Consider the following 22,223-nt stretch of genomic DNA (forward strand, 5'->3'; position numbering starts at 1 on the left):
GCCGACAAACAATTAGTACCGGTCCAGACGTCTCAAAAACACCGTCAGGGGTTTTAAAACGCCCGTTTACTTTAGTCGGTCGACACAGACACAGACAGGGACACTGAATCCAGTGTCGACGGAGAATAAACAAACGTATTCCTTATTAGGGCCACACGTTAAGGGCAATGAAGGAGGTGTTACATATTTCTGATACTACAAGTACCACAAAAGAGGGTATTATGTGGGATGTGAAAAAACTACCGTAGTTTTTCCTGAATCAGATAAATTAAATGAAGTGTGTGATGATGCGTGGGTTCCCCCCGATAGAAAATATGGGCGGTATACCCTTTCCCGCCAGAAGTTAGGGCGCGTTGGGAAACACCCCTTAGGGTGGATAAGGCGCTCACACGCTTATCAGAACAAGTGGCGGTACCGTCTATAGATAGGGCCGTCCTCAAGGAGCCAGCTGACAGGAGGCTGGAAAATATCATAAAAAGTATATACACACATACTGGTGTTATACTACGACCAGCGATCGCCTCAGCCTGGATGTGCAGAGCTGGGGTGGCTTGGTCGGATTCCCTGACTAAAAATATTGATACCCTTGACAGGGACAGTATTTTATTGACTATAGAGCATTTAAAGGATGCATTTCTATATATGCGAGATGCACAGAGGGATATTTGCACTCTGGCATTAAGAGTAAGTGCGATGTCCATATCTGCCAGAAGATGTTTATGGACACGACAGTGGTCAGGTGATGCAGATTCCAAACGGCACAAAGGTGTATTGCCGTATAAAGGAAGAGGAGTTATTTGGGGTCGGTCCATCGGACCTGGTGGCCACGGCAACTGCTGGAAAATCCACCGTTTTTTACCCTAAGTCACATCTCTGCAGAAAAAGACACCGTCTTTTCAGCTTCAGTCCTTTCGTCCCTATAAGAGTCATATCTGCCCAGGGATAGAGGAAAGGGAAGAAGACTGCAGCAGGCAGCCCATTCCCAGGAACAGAAGCGTTCCACCGCTTCTGACAAGCTCTCAGCATGACGCTGAGACCGTACAGGACCCCTGGATCCTACAAGTAGTATCCCAGGGGTACAGATTGGAATGTCGAGACGTTTCCCCTGCGCAGGCTCCTGAAGTCTGCTTTACCAAGGTCTCCCTCCGACAAGGAGGCAGTATGGGAAAAAATTCACGAGCTGTATTCCCAGCAGGTGATAATTAAATTACCCCTCCTACAACAAGAAAAGGGGTATTATTCCACACTATATTGTGGTACTGAAGCCAGAAGGCTAGGTGAGACCTATTCTAAATCTAAAAAAATTTGAACACTTACAAAGGTTCAAATCAAGATGGAGTCACTCAGAGCAGTGATAACGAACCGGGAAGAAGGGGACTATATGGTGTCCCGAGACATCAGGGATGCTTACCTCCATGTCCCAAATTTGCCCTTATCACTAAGGGTACCTCAGGTTCGTGGTACAGAACCGTCACTATCAGTTTCAGACGCTGCCGTTTGGATTGTCCACGGCACCCCGGGTCTTTACCAAGGTAATGGCCGAAATGATGGTTCTTCTTCGAAGAAAAGGCGTCTTAATTATCCCTTACTTGGACGATCTCCTGATAAGGGCAAAGTCCAGGGAACAGTTGGAGGTCGGAGTAGCACTATCTCGGATACTGTTACAACAGCAGGGGTGGATTCTAAATATTCCAAAATCGCAGCTGATCCCGACAACAAGTCTCCTGTGCTTAGGGATGATTCTGGACACAGTCCAGAAAAAGGTGTTTCTCCCGGAAGAGAAAGCCAGGGAGTTATCCGAGCTAGTCAGGAACCTCCTAAAATCAGTGCATCATTGCACAAGGGCCATGGTAAAAAAATGGTGACTTCCTTCGAAGCAATTCCAGTCGGCAGATTTCATGCAAGAACTTTTCAGTGGGATCTGCTGGACAAATGGTCCGGATCGCATCTTCAGATGCATCAGCGGATAACCCTATATCCAAGGACAAGGGTGTCTCTCCTGTGGTGGTTACAGAGTGCTCATCTTCTAGAGGGCCGCAGATTCGACATTCAGTTTTGGATGTTGGTGACCACGGAGGCCAGCCCGAGAGGCTGGGGAGCAGTCACACAAGGAAAAAATTTCCAGGGAGTGTGATCAAGTCTGGAGACTTTTCTCCACATAAATATAGCTAAGGGTAAATTTATAATGCTCTAAGCTTAGCAAGACCTCTGCTTCAAGGTCAGCCGGTATTGATCCAGTGGGATAAAACATCACGGCAGTCGCCCACGTAAATAGACAGGGCGGCACAAGAAGCAGGAGGGCAGTGGCAAAAACTGCAAGGACTTTTCGCTGGGCGGAAAATCATGTGATAGCACTGTCAGCAGTGTTTCATTCCGGGAATGGAAACTGGGAAGCAGACTTCCTCAGTAGGCACGACCTCCACCCGGCAGAGTGGGAACTTCATGGGGAAGTTTTCCACATGATTGTAAACCGTTGGGAATTACCAAAGGTGGACATGATGGCGTCCCGTCTGAACAAAAAACGGGACAGGTATTGCGCCAGGTTAAGAGACCCTCAGGCAATAGCTGTGGACGTTCTGGTAACACCGTGGGTGTACCAGTCGGTGTATGTGTTCCATCCTCTGCTTTTCATACCTAAGGTACTGAGAATTATAAGACGTAGAGGAGTAAGAACTATACTCATGGCTCCGGATTGGCCAAGAAGGACTTGGTACCCGGAACTTCAAGAGATGCTCACAGAGGACTTATGGCCTCTGCCGCTAAGAAGGGACTTGTTTCAGCAAGTACCATGTCTGTTCCAAGACTTACCGCAGCTGCGTTTGACGGCATGGCGGTGGAACGCCGGATCCTAAGGGAAAAGGCATTCAGGAAGAGGTCATTCCTACCCTGGTCAAAGCCAGAAAGGAGGTGACCGCACAACATTATCACCACATGTGGCGAAAATATGTTGCGTGGTGTGAGGCCAGGAAGGCCCCACGAAGAAATTTCAACTCGGTCGATTCCTGCATTTCCTGCAAACAGGAGTGTCTATGGGCCTCAAATTGGGGTCCATTAAGGTTCAAATTTCGGCCCTGTCGATTTCTCTTCCAGAAAGAATTGGCTTCAGTTCCTGAAGTCCAGAAGTTTGTCAAGGGAGTATTGCATATACAACCCCCTTTTGTGCCTCCAGTGGCACTGTGGGATCTCAACGTAGTTCTGGGATTCCTCAAAACACATTGGTTTAAAACCAGTCAAATCTGTGGATTTGAAGCATCTCACATGAAAAGTGAACATGCTCTTGGACCTGGCCTGGACCAGGCGAGTGTCAAATTGGTGGTTTTTTTCTCAAAAAAGCCCATATCTGTTTGTCCATTCGGACAGGGCAGAGCTGCGGACTCGTCCCCAGTTCTCTCCCTAAGGTGGTGTCAGTGTTTCACCTGAACCAGCTTATTGTGGTGTCTTGCGCCTACTAGGGACTTGGAGGACTCCAAGTTGCTAGATGTGGTCAGGGCCCTGAAAATATAGGTTCCAGGACGGCTGGAGTCAGGAAAACTGACTTGCTGTTATCCTGTATGCACCCAACAAACTGGGTGCTCTTGCTTCTAAGCAGACTTTTGCTAGTTGGATGTGTAATACAATTCAGCTTGCACATTCTGTGGCAGGCCTGCCACAGCCAAAATATGTAAATGCCCATTCCACAAGGAAGGTGGGCTCATCTTGGGCGGCTGCCCGAGGGGTCTCGGCTTTACAACTTTGCCGAGCGGCTATTTAGTCAGGGGCAAACACGTTTGTAAAATCCTACAAATTTGATAACCTGGCTAAGGAGGACCTGGAGTTCTCTCATTCGGTGCTGCAGAGTCATCCGCACTCTCCCGCCCGTTTGGGAGCTTTGGTATAATCCCCATGGTCCTTTCAGGAACCCCAGCATCCACTAGGACGATAGAGAAAATAAGAATTTACTTACCGATAATTCTATTTCTCGGAGTCCGTAGTGGATGCTGGGCGCCCATCCCAAGTGCGGATTATCTGCAATACTTGTACATAGTTACAAAAATCGGGTTATTATTGTTGTGAGCCATCTTTCAGAGGCTCCGCTGTTATCATACTGTTAACTGGGTTCAGATCACAGGTTGTACAGTGTGATTGGTGTGGCTGGTATGAGTCTTACCCGGGATTCATAAATCCTTCCTTATTGTGTACGCTCGTCCGGGCACAGTATCCTAACTGAGGCTTGGAGGAGGGTCATAGGGGGAGGAGCCAGTGCACACCACCTGATCCTAAAGCTTTACTTTTTGTGCCCTGTCTCCTGCGGAGCCGCTATTCCCCATGGTCCTTTCAGGAACCCCAGCATCCACTACGGACTCCGAGAAATAGAATTATCGGTAAGTAAATTCTTATTTAAAATGCTATAAGGGAAAAACACTTATATAAAGGTCGTCCCTGTATAATTATAGCGTTTTTGGTGTGTGCTGGCAAAATCTCCCTCTGTCTCCCCAAAGGGCTAGTGGGGTCCTGTCCTCTATCAGAGCATTCCCTGTGTGTGTGCTGTGTGTCGGTACATGTGTGTCGACATGTATGAGGACGATGTTGGTGAGGAGGCGGAGCAATTGCCTGAAATGGTGATGTCACTCTCTAGGGAGTCGACACCGGAATGGATGGCTTATTTAAGGAATTACGTGATAATGTCAACACGCTGCAAGGTCGGTTGACGACATGAGACGGCCGGCAAACAAATTAGTACCTGTCCAGGCGTCTCAAACACCGTCAGGGGCTGTAAAACGCTCATTTACCTCAGTCGGTCGACACAGACACGGACACTGACTCCAGTGTCGACGGTGAAGAAACAAACGTATTTTCCTTTAGGGCCACACGTTACATGTTAAGGGCAATGAAGGAGGTGTTACATATTTCTGATACTACAAGTACCACAAGAAGGGTATTATGTGGGGTGTGAAAAAACTACCTGTAGTTTTTCCTGAATCAGATAAATTAAATGAAGTGTGTGATGATGCGTGGGTTTCCCCCGATAGAAAATTATTGGCGGTATACCCTTTCCCGCCAGAAGTTAGGGCGCGTTGGGAAACACCCTTTAGGGTGGATAAGGCGCTCACACGCTTATCAAAACAAGTGGCGGTACCGTCTCCAGATAGGGCCGCCCTCAAGGAGCCAGCTGAGAGGCTGGAAAATATCCTAAAAAGGTATATACACACATACTGGTGTTATACTGCGACCAGCGATCGCCTCAGCCTGGATGTGCAGCGCTGGGGTGGCTTGGTCGGATTCCCTGACTGAAAATATTGATACCCTTGACAGGGACAGTATTTTATTGACTATAGAGCATTTAAAGGATGCATTTCTATATATGCGAGATGCACAGAGGGATATTTGCACTCTGGCATCAAGAGTAAGTGCGATGTCCATATCTGCCAGAAGATGTTTATGGACACGACAGTGGTCAGGTGATGCAGATTCCAAACGGCACATGGAAGTATTGCCGTATAAAGGGGAGGAGTTATTTGGGGTCGGTCCATCGGACCTGGTGGCCTCGGCAACAGCTGGAAAATCCACCTTTTTTACCCCAAATCACATCTCAGCAGAAAAAGACACCGTCTTTTCAGCCTCAGTCCTTTCGTCCCCATAAGGGCAAGCGGGCAAAAGGCCAGTCATATCTGCCCAGGGATAGAGGAAAGGGAAGAAGACTGCAGCAGGCAGCCCATTCCCAGGAACAGAAGCCCTCCACAGCTTCTGCCAAGTCCTCAGCATGACGCTGGGGCCGTACAAGCGGACTCAAGTGCGGTGGGGGGTCGTCTCAAGAGTTTCAGCGCGTAGTGGGCTCACTCGCAAGTGGACCCCTGGATCCTACAAGTAGTATCCCAGGGGTACAGACTGGAAATTCGAGACGTCTCCCCCTCGCAGGCTCCTGATGTCTGCTTTACCAACGTCTTCCTCCGACAGGGAGGCAGTATTGGAAACAATTCACAAGCTGTATTCCCAGCAGGTGATAATCAAAGTACCCCTCCTACAACAAGGAAAGGGGTATTATTCCACACTATATTGTGGTACTGAAGCCAGACGGCTCGGTGAGACCTATTCTAAATGGGAAATCTTTGAACACTTACATACAAAGGTTCAAATCAAGATGGAGTCACTCAGAGCAGTGATAGCGAACCAGGAAGAAGGGGACTATATGGTGTCCCTGGACATCAAGGATGCTTACCTCCATGTCCCAAATTGCCCTTCTCACCAAGGGTACCTCAGGTTCGTGGTACGGAACTGTCACTATCAGTTTCAGACGCTGCCGTTTGGATTGTCCACGGCACCCCGGGTCTTTACCAAAGTAATGGCCGAAATGATGATGATTCTTCTTCAAAGAAAAGGCGTCTTAATTATCCCTTACTTGGACGATCTCCTGATAAGGGCAAGGTCCAGAGAACAGTTGGAAGTCGGAGTAGCACTATCTCAAGTAGTTCTACGACAGCACGGGTGGATTCTAAATATCCAAAATCGCAGCCGTTTCCGACGACACGTCTGCTGTTCCTAGGGATGGTTCTGGACACAGTCCAGAAAAAGGTGTTTCTCCCGGAAGAGAAAGCCAGGGAGTTATCCGAGCTAGTCAGGAACCTCCTAAAACCAGGAAAAGTGTCAGTGCATCATTGCACAAGAGTCCTGGGAAAAATGGTGGCTTATTACGAAGCGATTCCATTCGGCAGATTCCACGCAAGAACTTTTCAGTGGGATCTGCTGGACAAATGGTCCGGATCGCATTTTCAGATGCATCAGCGGATAACCCTATCTCCAAGGACAAGGGTGTCTCTCCTGTGGTGGTTACAGAGTGCTCATCTTCTAGAGGGCCGCAGATTCGGCATTCAGGATTGGATGCTGGTGACCACGGAGGCCAGCCTGAGAGGCTGGGGAGCAGTCACACAGGGAAAAAATTTCCAGGGAGTGTGATCAAGTCTGGAGATTTTTCTCCACATAAATATACTGGAGCTAAGGGCAATTTACAATGCTCTAAGCTTAGCAAGACCTCTGCTTCAAGGTCAGCCGGTATTGATCCAGTGGGACAACATCACGGCAGTCGCCCACGTAAACAGACAGGGCGGCACAAGAAGCAGGAGGGCAATGGCAGAAACTGCAAGGATTTTTCGCTGGGCGGAAAATCATGTGATAGCACTGTCAGCAGTGTTCATTCCGGGAGTGGACAACTGGGAAGCAGACTTCCTCAGCAGGCACAACCTCCACCCGGGAGAGTGGGGTCTTCATCGGGAAGTCTTCCACATGATTGTGAACCGTTGGAAAAGACCAAAGGTGGACATGATGGCGTCCCGCCTGAACAAAAAACTGGACAAGTATTGCGCCAGGTCAAAAGACCCTCAGGCAATAGCTGTGGACGTTCTGGTAACACTGTGGGTGTACCAGTCGGTGTATGTCTTCCCTCCTCTGCTTCTCATACCCAAGGTATTGAGAATTATAAGACGTAGAGGAGTAAGAACTATACTCGTGGCTCCGGATTGGCCAAGAAGGACTTGGTACCCGGAACTTCAAGAGATGCTCACAGAGGACTCATGGCCTCTGCCGCTAAGAAGGGACTTGCTTCAGCAAGTACCATGTCTGTTCCAAGACTTACCGCGGCTGCGTTTGACGGCATGGCGGTTGAACGCCGGATCCTAAGGAAAAAAGGCATTCCGGAAGAGGTCGTTCCTACCCTGGTCAAAGCCAGGAAGGAGGTGACCGCACAACATTATCACCACATGTGGCGAAAATATGTTGCGTGGTGTGAGGCCAGGAAGGCCCCATGAAGAAATTTCAACTCGGTCGTTTCCTGCATTTCCTGCAAACAGGAGTGTCTATGGGCCTCAAATTGGGGTCCATTAAGGTTAAAATTTCGGCCCTGTCGATTTTCTTCCAGAAAGAATTGGCTTCAGTTCCTGAAGTCCAGAAGTTTGTCAAGGGAGTACTGCATATACAACCCCCTTTTGTGCCTCCAGTGGCACTGTGGGATCTCAACGTAGTTCTGGGATTCCTAAAATCACATTGGTTTAAACCGCTCAAATCTGTGGATTTGAAATATCTCACAGGGAAAGTGACCATGCTGTTGGCCCTGGCCTCGGCCAGGCGAGTGTCAGAATTGGCGGCGTTTGTCTCAAAAAAGCCCATATCTGATTGTCCATTCGGACAGGGCAGAGCTGCGGACTCATCCCCAGTTTCTCCCTAAGGTGGTGTCAGTGTTTCACCCGAACCAGCTTATTGTGGTACCTGCGGCTACTAGGGACTTGGAGGACTCCAAGTTGCTAGATGTTGTCAGGGCCCTGAAAATATAGTTTCCAGGACGGCTGGAGTCAGGAAAACTGACTTGCTGTTATCCTGTATGCACCCAACAAACTGGGTGCTCTTGCTTCTAAGCAGACGATTGCTAGTTGGATGTGTAGTACAATTCAGCTTGCACATTCTGTGGCAGGCCTGCCACAGCCAAAATATGTAAATGCCCATTCCACAAGGAAGGTGGGCTCATCTTGGGCGGCTGCCCGAGGGGTCTCGGCTTTACAACTTTGCCGAGCTGATACTTGGTCAGGGGCACACCCTGACTGAGGAGGACCTGGAGTTCTCTCATTCGGTGCTGCAGAGTCATCCGCACTCTCCCGCCCGTTTGGGAGCTTTGGTATAATCCCCATGGTCCTGACGGAGTCCCCAGCATCCACTTAGGACGTCAGAGAAAATAAGAATTTACTTACCGATAATTCTATTTCTCGTAGTCCGTAGTGGATGCTGGGCGCCCATCCCAAGTGCGGATTGTCTGCAATACTTGTACATAGTTATTGTTACAAAAATCGGGTTATTATTGTTGTGAGCCATCTTTTCAGAGGCTCCGCTGTTATCATGCTGTTAACTGGGTTCAGATCACAGGTTGTACAGTGTGATTGGTGTGGCTGGTATGAGTCTTACCCGGGATTCAAAATCCTTCCTTATTGTGTACGCTCGTCCGGGCACAGTATCCTAACTGAGGCTTGGAGGAGGGTCATAGGGGGAGGAGCCAGTGCACACCACCTGATCCTAAAGCTTTTACTTTTGTGCCCTGTCTCCTGCGGAGCCGCTAATCCCCATGGTCCTAACGGAGTCCCCAGCATCCACTACGGACTACGAGAAATAGAATTATCGGTAAGTAAATTCTTATTTTCTTATCTAGACGATCTCCTGATAAAGGCGAGATCCAGGGAGCAGTTGTTACAAAACATCACACTCTCCCTGTCAGTACTCCAACAACACGATTGGATCATAAATTATCCAAAGTCACAGTTGGAACCGACGACAAGATTGTCTTTTCTCGGGATGATTCTGGACACAGAAGTTCAGAGAGTATTTCTTCCGGTGGAAAAGGCTCTGGAAATCCAGAAAATGGTAAAACAGATATTGAAACCATCGAGTGTGTCGATCCATCAGTGCATTCGGTTGTTAGGGAAGATGGTGGCGGCCTACGAGGCCATACAGTTTGACAGGTTCCATGCCAGGATATTCCAGTGGGACCTGTTGGACAAGTGGTCGGGATCCCACCTACACATGCACCGGAAGATAATCCTGTCGTCAAAAGCCAGGATTTCGCTCCTGTGGTGGCTACACAGTTCTCACCTACTAGAGGGACGCAGGTTCGGGATTCAGGACTGGGTCCTGGTAACCACGGATGCAAGTCTCCGAGGCTGGGGAGCTGTCACTCAGTGGGAAAGCTTCCAAGGAAAATGGTCAAGTCAGGAAGCCTGCCTTCACATAAACGTGCTGGAATTGAGAGCCATTTACAACGGCCTTCAACAAGCGGTTCATCTTCTTCAAGATCATTCCGCGCAGATCCAATCGGACAATGTAACAGCAGTCGCATACATAAACAGACAGGGCGGAACAAAAAGCAGAGCGGCAATGGCAGAGGTGACGAAGATCCTCCTCTGGGCAGAAAGACATGTAAAGGCTCTGTCGGCAATTTTCATTCCGGGAGTAGATAACTGGGAAGCAGGCTTCCTCAGCAGACACTATCTCCATCCAGGAGAGTGGGGCCTCCACCAAGAAGTCTTTGCAGAGGTGACAAGTCTTTGGGGAGTTCCTCAAGTAGACATGATGGCATCTCGTCTCAACAAGAAGCTTCAGAAATATTGTTCCAGGTCGAGAGACCCTCAAGCAATAGCAGTGGATGCGCTAGTGGCCCAGTGGGTGTTCAAGTCGGTGTATGTCTTCCCTCCACTTCCGCTGATCCCAAAGGTGCTCAGGATCATAAGGAGAACGAGAGTTCGAGCAATCTTCATTGCCCCAGACTGGCCAAGGAGGGCTTGGTACCCAGATCTTCAGGAGTTGCTCATAGAAGATCCTCGGCCTCTTCCTCTTCGCGAGGACCTGCTGCAGCAGGGTCCGTGCGTGTATCAAGGCTTACCGCGGCTACGTTTGACGGCATGGCTGTTGAGCGCCGGATCCTAGCCCGTAAGGGTATTCCCAAGGAAGTCATCCCCACCCTTATTCAGGCCAGGAAAGGAGTAACGTCGAAACATTACCACCGTATTTGGAGAAATCCAAGAAGGCTCCTACGGAAGAGTTTCAGTTGGGACGTTTTATCCATTTTCTGCAGGCTGGTGTGGAGGCGGGCCTCCGATTGGGGTCAATCAAGGTCCAGATTTTGGCCTGGTCAGTGTTCTTCCAAAAACATATGGCCTCTCTTCCAGAGGTTCAGACCTTCGTGAAAGAGGTTCTGCACATACAGCCTCCATTTGTGCCTCCAGTGGCACCATGGGACCTTAATGTGGTGTTGCAGTTTCTTCAATCGGATTGGTTTGAGCCTCTACAAAAAATAGGGTTGAAGTTTCTCACTTGGAAAGTGGTGATGCTTTTGGCATTGGAATCCGCACGGTGGGTGTCTGAGTTGGGGGCCTTGTCTCACAAGAGCCCTTACCTGATCTTCCATGAAGATAGGGCAGAGTTATGAACTCGTCAACATTTTCTTAGAAAAGGTGGTTTCATCTTTCCACATAAACCAACCTATTGTGGTGCCAGTAGTTACTGACACGTTCACTGAGTCAAAGTCTCTAGATGTGGTTAGAGCTTTGAAGATTTATGTCACTAGAACAGCTCGAATATGGAAAACAGAGTCTTTGTTTGTCCTGTATGCTCCCAACAAGATTGGGTGTCCTGCTTCCAAGCAGACTTTTGCGCGTTGGATCAGAAGTACGATTCAGCACGCTCAAACTACGGCTGGATTGCCGTTACCGACATCGGTGAAGGCCCATTCCACTAGGTAGGTGGGCTCATCCTGGGCGGCTGCCCGGGGGGTCTCGGCATTGCAACTTTGCCGAGCAGCTACTTGGTCGGGGTCAAACACATTTGCAAAATTCTACAAGTTTGACACCTTGGCCGATGAAGACCTCAAGTTCGGTCAATCGGTGCTGCAGGGTCATCTGAACTCTCCCGCCCGTACTGGAGCTTTGGTATAAACCCCATGGTCATGAAGTGGACCCCAGCATCCTCTAGGACGTATGAGAAAAATACGATTTTACTCACCGGTAAATCTATTTCTCGTAGTCCGTAGTGGATGCTGGGGACTCCGTAAGGACCATGGGGAATAGACGGGCTCCGCAGGAGACTGGGCACTCTAAGAAAGAATTAGGACTACTGGTGTGCACTGGCTTCTCCCTCTATGCCCCTCCTCCAGACCTCAGTTAAGGAAACTGTGCCCGGAAGAGCCGACATTACAAGGAAAGGATTTTGGAATCCAGGGTAAGACTCATACCAGCCACACCAATCACACCGTATAACTTGTGATAACTTACCCAGTTAACAGTATGAACAACAACAGAGCATCAGATCAACCCTGATGCAACTATAACATAACCCTTATGTAAGCAATAACTATATACAAGCATTGCAGAAGAAGTCCGCACTTGGGACGGGCGCCCAGCATCCACTATGGACTACGAGAAATAGATTTACCGGTGAGTAAAATCTTATTTTTCTCTAACGTCCTAGTGGATGCTGGGGACTTCGTAAGGACCATGGGGATTATACCAAAGCTCCCAAACGGGCGGGAGAGTGCGGATGACTCTGCAGCTCCGAATGGGCAAACACAAGGTCCTCCTCAGCCAGGGTATCAAACTTGTATAATTTTGCAAAAGTGTTTGAACCCGACCAAGTAGCTGCAAGGCAAAGCTGTAATGCCGAGACCCCTCGGGCAGCCGCCCAAGAAGAGCCCACTTTCCTTGTGGAATGTGCTTTCACTGATTTTGGATGCGGCAATCCAGCCGCAGAATGAGCCTGCTGAATCGTGTTACAGATCCAGCGAGCAATAGTTTGCTTTGAAGCAGGAGCACCCAGGTTGTTGGATACATACAGGATAAACAGCGAGTCAGTTTTCCTGACTCCAGCCGTTCTGGCTACATAAATCTTCAAAGCCCTGACTACATCTAGTAACTTGGAATCCTCCAAGTCACGAGTAGCCGCAGGCACCACAATAGGTTGGTTCAAATGAAAGGATGACACCACCTTTTGCAGAAATTGCGGACGAGTCCGTAATTCTGCCCTGTCCATATGGAAAAACCAGATAGGGGCTTTTACATGACAAAGCCGCCAATCTGACACACGCCTAGCCGGAGCTAAGGCCAATAGCATGACCACCTTCCACGTGAGATATTTTAACTCCACGTTTTTAAGTGGCTCAAACCAGTGTGATTTCAGGAAACTCAACACCACGTTAAGATCCCAAGGTGCCACTGGTGGCACAAAAGGGGCTGAATATGCAGCACTCCCTTTACAAACGTCTGAACTTCAGGAAGAGAAGCCAGTTACTTTTGAAAGAAAATGGATAGGGCTGAAATCTGGACCTTAATCGACCCCAATTTTAAGCCCAAAGTCACTCCCGACTGTAGGAAGTGAAGGAAACGGCCCAGCTGGAATTCCTCTGTAGGGGCATTCCTGGCCTCACACCAAGCAACATATTTGCGCCATATACGGTGATAATACTTAGCCGTCACGTCCTTCCTAGCCTTTATTAGCGTAGGAATAACCTCATCCGGAATGCCTTTTTCTGTTAGGATCCGGCGTTCAACCGCCATGCCGTCAAACGCAGCCGCGGTAAGTCTTGGAACAGACAGGGCCCCTGTTGCAACAGATCCTGTCTGAGAGGCAGAGGCCATGGGTCCTCTGTGAACATTTCTTGCAGTTCCGGATACCAAGGCCTTCTTGCCCAATCCAGAACAATGAGTATTGTTCTCACTCCTCTTTTTCTTACGATTCTCAGCACCTTGGGTATGAGAGGAAGAGGAGGAAACACATAAAGCGACTGGAACACCCACGGTGTCACTAGTGCGTCCACAGCTATCGCCTGAGGGTCGCTTAACCTGGCGCAATACATTTGTAGCTTTTTGTTGAGGCGGGACGCCATCATGTCCACCTGTGGCAGTTCCCATCGATTTGTAATCTGTGTGAAAACTTCTTGATGAAGTCCCCACTCTCCCGGGTGGAGGTCGTGCCTGCTGAGGAAGTCTGCTTCCCAATTGTCCACTCCCGGAATGAACACTGCTGACAGTGCTTGCACGTGATTCTCCGCCCAGCGAAGAATTCTGATGGCTTCTGCCATCGCCACCCTGCTTCTTGTGCCGCCCTGGCGGTTTACATGAGCCACTGCGGTGATGTTGTCTGACTGAATCAGCACCGGTTGGTTGCGAAGCAGATGCTCCGCTTGACTCAGGGCGTTGTATATGGCCCTTAGTTGCAGGATATTGATGTGCAGACAAGTTTCCTGACTTCACCACAACCCTTGGAAGTTTCTTCCCTGAGTGACTGCCCCCCATCCTCGGAGGCTTGCATCCGTGGTCACCAGGACCCAGTACTGTATGCCGAACCTGCGGCCCTCAAGAAGGTGAGCACTCTGCAGCCACCACAGAAGAGACACCCTGGCCCTGGGGGATAGGGTGATCAGCCGATGCATCTGAAGATGCGATCCGGACCACTTGTCCAACAGGTCCCACTGAAAGTTCCTCGCATGGAACCTGCCGAAGGGAATGGCTTCGTAAGACGCCACCATCTTTCCCAGGACTCGCGTGCATTGATGCACCGACACCTGTTTTGGTTTGAAGAGGCCTCTGACCAGAGTCACGAGCTCCCGAGCCTTCTCCGCCGGGAGAAAAACCTTCTTCTGGTCTGTGTCCAGAATCATGCCCAGGAAGGGCAGACGCGTCGTAGGAATCGGCTGCGACCATAGAATATTCAGAATCCAGCCGTGCTGTTGCAACACTTCCCGAAAGTGTGCTACGCTGATCAGCAACTGCTCTCTGGACCTCGCCTTTATGAGGAGATCATCCCAGTATGGGATAATTGTGACTCCTTGCTTTCGCAGAAGCCCATCATTTCTGCCATTACATTGGTAAATATTATCTGTGCCGTGAACAGATCAAACGGCAACGTCTGGAATGGGTAATGACAGTCCTGTACCACAAATCTGAGGTACGCCTGATGAGGTGGATAAATGGGGACATGAAGGTATGCATCCTTTATGCCCAGAGACACCATAAAATCCCCCCCTTCCAGGCTTGCGATGACCGCTCTGAGCGATTCCATCTTGAACTTGAACCTTTTCAGGTATATGTTCAGGGATTTTAAATTCAATATGGGTCTGACCGAACCGTCCGATTTCGGTACTACAAACATGGTCGAATAGTAACCCTTTCCTCGTTGAAGGAGGGGAATCTTGACCACCATTTGTGAATTGCAGTTAACACTGTTTCTCTAACGTCCTAGTGGATGCTGGGAACTCCGTAAGACCATGGGGGAATAGCGGGCTCCGCAGGAGACTGGGCACTCTAAAGAAAGATTTAGTACTATCTGGTGTGCACTGGCTCCTCCCTCTATGCCCCTCCTCCCGACCTCAGTTAGAATCTGTGCCCGGACAGAGCTGGGTGCTTTTAGTGAGCTCTCCTGAGCTTGCTAATAAGAAAGTATTTTAGTTAGGTTTTTTTATTTTCAGAGAGCTTCTGCTGGTAACAGACTCTCTGCTACGTGGGACTGAGGGGAGAGAAGCAAACCTACTAACTGCGGCTAGGTTGCGCTTCTTAGGCTACTGGACACCATTAGCTCCAGAGGGATCGAACACAGGACCTGACCTTGTCGTCCATTCCCGGAGCCGCGCCGCCGTCCCCCTCGCAGAGCCAGAAGACAGAAGCCGGCAGAAGCGGAGAAGACATCGAAATCGGCGGTAGACGACTCCTGTCTTCACATGAGGTAGCGCACAGCACTGCAGCTGTGCGCCATTGCGCCCACACTAACCCCCACACTCCGGTCACTGTAGGGTGCAGGGCGCAGGGGGGGGCGCCCTGGGCAGCAATTGATACCTCCTGGCGAAAACTGCATATAGACAGTGGGACACTGTTATATGTATGAGCCCCCGCCATTTATTTTACAGAAAATCGCGGGACAGAAGCCCGCCGCTGAGGGGGCGGGGCCTTCGTCCTCCGCACTCACCAGCGCCATTTTCCTGCCACAGCTCCGCTGAGAGGAAGCTCCCCAGGCTCTCCCCTGCAGAATCACGGTAGAAGCGTGAAAAAGAGAGGGGGGGGCACATAAATTTAGGCGCATTAATCATAATACAGCAGCTACTGGGTAAACACTAAAGTACTGTGTAATTCCTGGGTTATATAGCGCTGGGGTGTGTGCTGGCATACTCTCTCTCTGTCTCTCCAAAAGGCCTTGTGGGGGTCCTGTCCTCATTTAGAGCTTCCCCTGTGTGTGTGGTATGTCGGTACGCGTGTGTCGACATGTTTGATGAAGAGGGCTATGTGGAGGCAGAGCAAGTGCAGTTGACTGACGTGTCGCCGCCGACGGTGCCGACACCTGATTGGATGGATATGTGGAAGGTGTTAAATGATAATGTAAACTCCTTACATAAAAGGTTGGATAAAGCTGATACCTCGGGCCAGTCAGGGTCTAAACCCATGCCTGATCCTACAGCGCAGAGGCCCTCAGGGTCTCAAAAGCGTCCACTATCCAAAATGGTTGACACAGATGTCGACACGGATTCTGACTCCAGTGTCGACGACGATGATGCAAAATTGCAACCGAAAATGACAAAAGCTATACGCTACATGATTATAGCGATGAAGGATGTTTTACACATATCAGAGGTAAACCCTGTCCCTGGCAAGAGGGTTTATATGTATGGGGAGAAAAAGCAAGAGGTGACTTTTCCCCCTTCACATGAGTTAAATGAGTATTGTGAAAGAGCGTGGGATTCCCCAGATAAGAAAGTCCTGATTTCCAAAAGGTTACTTATGGCGTACCCTTTCCCTCCAGAGGACAGGGTGCGCTGGGAATCCTCCCCTAGGGTAGGTAAAGCTCTCACACGCTTATCTAAGAAGGTGGCCCTGCCGTCGCAGGATACGGCCACCCTAAAGGATCCTGCAGATAGAAAGCAGGAAAGTATCCTGAAATCTGTTTATACACATTCAGGGACTCTACTGAGGCCGGCAATTGCGTCGGCGTGGATGTGTAGTGCTGTAGCAGCGTGGACAGATAATCTGTCTGAGGAAATGGATACCTTGGACAGGGATACCATTATGCTGACCCTGGGGCATATAAAAGACACTGTCCTATATATGAGGGATGCCCAGAGGGCACTGGGCTCTAGAATTAATGCAATGTCAATTTCTGCCAGGAGGGTCCTGTGGACTCGGCAGTGGACAGGTGATGCCGAGTTGGAGGTGTTACCTTACAAGGGTGAGGAATTGTTTGGGGACGGTCTCTCGGACCTGGTTTCCACAGCTACTGCTGGGAAGTCAAACTTTTTGCCATATATTCCCTCACAACCTCAGAGAGCTCACTAAAATGCACCCAGCTCCTTCCGGGCACAGATTCTAACTGAGGTCTGGAGGAGGGGCATAGAGGGAGGAGCCAGTGCACACCAGTAGTACTAAATCTTTCTTGGAGTGCCCAGTCTCCTGCGGAGCCCGTCTATTCCCCATGGTCCTTACGGAGTCCCCAGCATCCACTAGGACGTTAGAGAAACAGGATTTTGATACCTACCGGTAAATCCTTTTCCCCTAGTCCGTAGAGGATGCTGGGCGCCCGTCCCAGTGCGTACTTTACCTGCAGTTTTGTTATTAGAGTTACACATGTTGTGTTTTATTAGTTTCAGCATGTTTGCTGTAATTGGTTCATGCCTGTTGGTGTGTGTTATGTTGAATGCCATGTTGTGCGGCATGGTTGAGGTGTGAGCTGGTATGTATCTCACCATTAGTATTAAAGTAATTCCTTTCCTCGAAATGTCCGTCTCCCTGGGCACAGTTCCTGTAACTGAGGTCTGGAGGAGGGGCATAGAGGGAGGAGCCAGTTCACACCCATTGAAAAGTCTTAAAGTGCCCATAGCTCCTGCGGAACCGTCTATACCCCATGGTCATGAAGTGGACCCCAGCATCCTCTACAGACTAGGAGAAAAGGATTTACCGGTAGGTATCAAAATCCTGTTATTTTGTGCCAGTTGTCGGTGCAAAGCCTCCCAGTCTCACTTATGTTTATGTAATGAAGAATCGTAATGGGTCTTATTTAGGGTGTGGTTTACAGTGATGAACTGTTTTACCTTTTTATAAATGTTTGTTTCCATTATCAACAGGGTCACCCAAAAGTCTGTGAAAAGTTAAAAGCGCTGATGGTGGAGTGGGCTGAGGAATTCAGGACTGATCCACAACTTAGTCTAATTTCAGCCATGATAAAGAACCTGAAGGAGCAAGGAGTAAACTTTCCAGCAATTGGATCTCAGGTAGGTAGCCGACATCATGCCCTAAAGCAGGGATGGGGAACCTTTTTTCTACCAAGGGCCATTTTTTCTACCAATCCTTCGGGGGCCTTACAAAAATGATCAACTTAAAAATTAGCCTACCCCCAGTAGATATGCCCCCAGTCAGTTGTTATGCCGCATTAGATATGCCCCTAGTCAGTTGTTATGCCCCATTAAATATGCCCCCTGTAGTTATGCCTTATTAGATATGCCGCTAGTCAGTTGATATGCCCCCTAGTATCGCCGCTCACACCAGCCCCGCTCCTGTTCCGGACCGCTGCCCTCCGCCTGGCCACCTGCACCTCGGAACGCAGCGCACAGCCGCACACTGCCAGAGCCGGAAGCCGGAGTTTAGAAGTAAGCTCCTGCCTCCGGCTGCTGCTGAGGGGAAGGAGCTGGGCGCCCGCTGGTAACAAAATCTCAGCGGGCGCCTGGCATCTTCCGCTGTTAGGCGAGCCTGGCCAGGCCAGATCGAGTGGGTTTGTGGGCCTTATACTGCCTGCTGGCCGGAGGTTCCCCACCTTCCCTAAAGCAAGCTTGTCTGTCCCTGCTGTTCTATGTGCAGGACCTTCTAAAAAGGTGAAGTAGAGGAATTGTCCATCGGAACCTATCAGATTCCACCTTTCATTTTATACAGTGCACCAGATAAGCGATAGCTCAATAGCTTTAGAAGGTTTGATACATTTCAACCCAAAGTGGTTCCTTCCACTCATAAATAAAGGTAAACATTTTCATAATCAAATCACAGCTTAAAACCATCACACCATCATACCAACTTGGTTTCCATACTTATTTAGTAATAGTACATCTCACCAGTAGGTAACTCTGCAACTCCTAGCTGGCACTGATATGGCTTTGCTTGCACTTGTCTAGAAAGAGCCGTGGTGTTCATCATTCTGCCTAAATGTAGTTTTCTCTTACGTCCTAGAGGATACTGGGGTCCACATTAGTACCATGGGGGTATAGACGGGTCCACTAGGAGCCATGGGCACTTTAATAAATCAATAGTGTGCACTGGCTCCTCCCTCTATGCCTCTCCTACCAGACTCAGTTTAGAAAATGTGCCCGGAGGAGCCGGTCATGCTTGGGAAGCTCCTGAAGAGTTTTCTGCATTTATTTTCTATTTTATTATTTTCAGGCAGGTCTGGCTGGCACCAGACTGCCTGCTTCGTGGGACTTGGGAGGTTGGGCCTACCCCTTAGAGTTAATAGTCCCGTTTCCCGCTGACAGGACACTGAGCTCCTGAGGGTCCTATTCGCAAGTCCCACCACGACGAGCGTACAGACCCGCAGCACGCCGTCACCACTAACAGAGCCAGAAGACTGAAGAGTGGTGAGTAGGTCGCCAGCGTCCCGGTTAGCGGGTCGCCGGCGGTAATGGCGACATCAGTGTAGGAGCATAGCGCTGCATGCACGCTGCGCTCCAGGCTTCAGGGTCACTGTGTGACCGCTGGGAGGGGCGGCTGGAGCCAATGTTATTACCCACTATTGGCACATATTACAGGGGTTTTAACCCACTGTAACCCTTATTCTGTCACCTCAGCAAGTATAAAAAGCGGGAAGGCCACGCGCCATTAAGGCGAATCCAGCAGCTCACCAGCGCCATTTTCCCTTCTGCAGCTTACAACAGGCAGCCTGACAGGAAAGCGCAGCTCCGCCACACGGACTCCAGAGCACCTCATTGGTACCAGGGGGTCATAGTAAAGGGGGGGGGGAGCAATAATCTGGTGTACTGAACCCTATTAAGGGTATTCAGTTTGCGACCCAGCTAAGTCTATACTTTAGCTATAGGGGCGCTGTGTGGCTAGCTCCAATACTCTGTGTCTCCCTAGAAGGGCTCTGCGTGGGTTAACTGTGCTTTTAACCTATTCCTCTGTGTATGTGGGTTCTTTTACATTATTATGTCAAAGGAGTGTGTATCATGCACAGCAGAGTGCTTTTCTCAATCTGGGGTGGATCATTACAGTGTACTCTGGATAGCACACATTCTCAGGCTAGTGGATCTGAACCTATATGGTTAGATTCATTAAAGGGGATGATTTCAAATATTTCAAACAAATTGTCCCAAAATGAAAAGGAGACGTAATATTTAAGGCAATCTGTAAATGACCTGATGAGTAGAGATTCAGTGGTCATCCCGGCATCTCATACCCCTGCTATTTGTCCACAGAAGCGTACTCTGGTCCAAATCATGCAGGCTGATACCGATGATGATGTATCAGACCCAGAGGAGCGTGATGTGGACTTGATGGGGGAAAGGGGGGGGGGGGGGGGCAGCTTTAGCACAGGGAATACAGGCCCTGATTGAAGCTATTGGAGGGGTCTTACACATTCCTGACAGAGGATGAGGAGGATTCCTTTTTTAATGTGAAAAAGAAATCCTCTGCTACTTTTCCTGCTTCTACGGAATTACATTCCCTCTTTGAAGCAACTTGGGTTAATCCTGACATGAAGTTTCAGATTCCAAAAAGGTTAATTACATCCTTTCTCTAACGTCCTAAGTGGATGCTGGGGACTCCGTAAGGACCATGGGGAATAGCGGCTCCGCAGGAGACTGGGCACATCTAAAGAAAGCTTTAGGACTATCTGGTGTGCACTGGCTCCTCCCCCTATGACCCTCCTCCAGATCTCTGTGCCCGAACGAGAAGGGTGCACACTAGGGGCTCTCCTGAGCTTCTTAGTGAAAGTTTTAGTTTAGGTTTTTTATTTTCAGTGAGACCTGCTGGCAACAGGCTCACTGCATCGAGGGACTAAGGGGAGAAGAAGCGAACTCACCTGCGTGCAGAGTGGATTGGGCTTCTTAGGCTACTGGACATTAGCTCCAGAGGGACGATCACAGGCCCAGCTTGGATGGGTCCCAGAGCCGCGCCGCCGGCCCCCTTACAGAGCCAGAAGGCAGAAGAGGTCCGGAAAATCGGCGGCAGAAGACGTCCTGTCTTCAACAAGGTAGCGCACAGCACTGCAGCTGTGCGCCATTGCTCTCAGCACACTTCACACTCCGGTCACTGAGGGTGCAGGGCGCTGGGGGGGGGGCGCCCTGAGACGCAATAAAAACACCTTGGATGGCAAAAAAAAATGCATCACATATAGCTCCTGGGCTATATGGATGCATTTAACCCCTGCCAGATTACATAGAAAAACGGGAGATAAGGCCGCCGATAAGGGGGCGGAGCCTATCTCCTCAGCACACTGGCGCCATTTTCCCTCACAGCTCCGTTGGAGGGAAGCTCCCTGGCTCTCCCCTGCAGTCACTACACTACAGAAAGGGTTAAAAAAGAGAGGGGGGCACAAATTAGGCGCAGTATTAACTATACAGCAGCTATAAGGGGAAAAACACTTATATAGGGTTATCCCTGTATATATATAGCGCTCTGGTGTGTGCTGGCAAACTCTCCCTCTGTCTCCCCAAAGGGCTAGTGGGGTCCTGTCCTCTATCAGAGCATTCCCTGTGTGTGTGCTGTGTGTCGGTACGTGTGTGTCGACATGTATGAGGACGATGTTGGTGAGGAGGCGGAGCAATTGCCTGAAATGGTGATGTCACTCTCTAGGGAGTCGACACCGGAATGGATGGCTTATTTAAGGAATTACGTGATAATGTCAACACGCTGCAAGGTCGGTTGACGACATGAGACGGCCGGCAAACAAATTAGTAGAAGAAGCCCGCCGAAAAGGGGGCGGGGCCTATTCTCCTCAGCACACAGCGCCATTTTCCCTCACAGAAATGCTGGTGGGAAGGCTCCCAGGCTCTCCCCTGCACTGCACTACAGAAACAGGGTTAAAACAGAGAGGGGGGGCACTTATTTGGCGATATGTATATATATATTAAAATGCTATAAGGGAAAAACACTTATATAAAGGTTGTCCCTGTATAATTATAGCGTTTTTGGTGTGTGCTGGCAAACTCTCCCTCTGTCTCCCCAAAGGGCTAGTGGGGTCCTGTCCTCTATCAGAGCATTCCCTGTGTGTGTGCTGTATGTCGGTACTTTTGTGTCGACATGTATGAGGAGAAAAATGATGTGGAGACGGAGCAGATTGCCTGTAATAGTGATGTCACCCCCTAGGGGGTCGACACCTGAGTGGATGAACTGTTGGAAGAAATTACGTGACAGTGTCAGCTCTGTATCAAAGACAGTGGTTGACATGAGACAGCCGGCTACTCAGCTTGTGCCTGTCCAGACGTCTCATAGGCCGTCAGGGGCTCTAAAGCGCCCGTTACCTCAGATGGCAGATATAGACGCCGACACGGATACTGACTCCAGTGTCGACGGTGAAGAGACAAATGTGTCTTCCAGTAGGGCCACACGTTACATGATTGAGGCAATGAAAAATGTTTTACACATTTCTGATAATACGAGTACCACCAAAAAGGGGTATTATGTTCGGTGAGGAAAAACTACCTGTAGTTTTCCTGAATCTGAGAAATTAAATGAGGTGTGTGTGATGATGCGTGGTTTTCC

At 49.5% G+C, this 22,223-nt stretch overlaps 1 protein-coding gene across 2 annotated transcripts in view; it reads left to right on the top strand.

Annotated features, from left to right (window-relative positions):
* The window catches only part of STAM (signal transducing adaptor molecule), a 198,402-nt gene that overhangs the window by 95,054 nt on the left and 81,125 nt on the right, over nucleotides 1-22,223 (top strand). For both annotated transcript variants that reach the window (XM_063921537.1, XM_063921536.1), the window contains exon 5: nucleotides 17,603-17,749. In XM_063921537.1, the coding sequence (XP_063777607.1) occupies nucleotides 17,603-17,749 (147 nt within the window). The remainder of the gene's footprint in view (nucleotides 1-17,602; nucleotides 17,750-22,223) is intronic.

Source organism: Pseudophryne corroboree, chromosome 5 (assembly GCF_028390025.1).
Source record: "Pseudophryne corroboree isolate aPseCor3 chromosome 5, aPseCor3.hap2, whole genome shotgun sequence".
NCBI lineage: Eukaryota > Metazoa > Chordata > Amphibia > Anura > Myobatrachidae > Pseudophryne > Pseudophryne corroboree.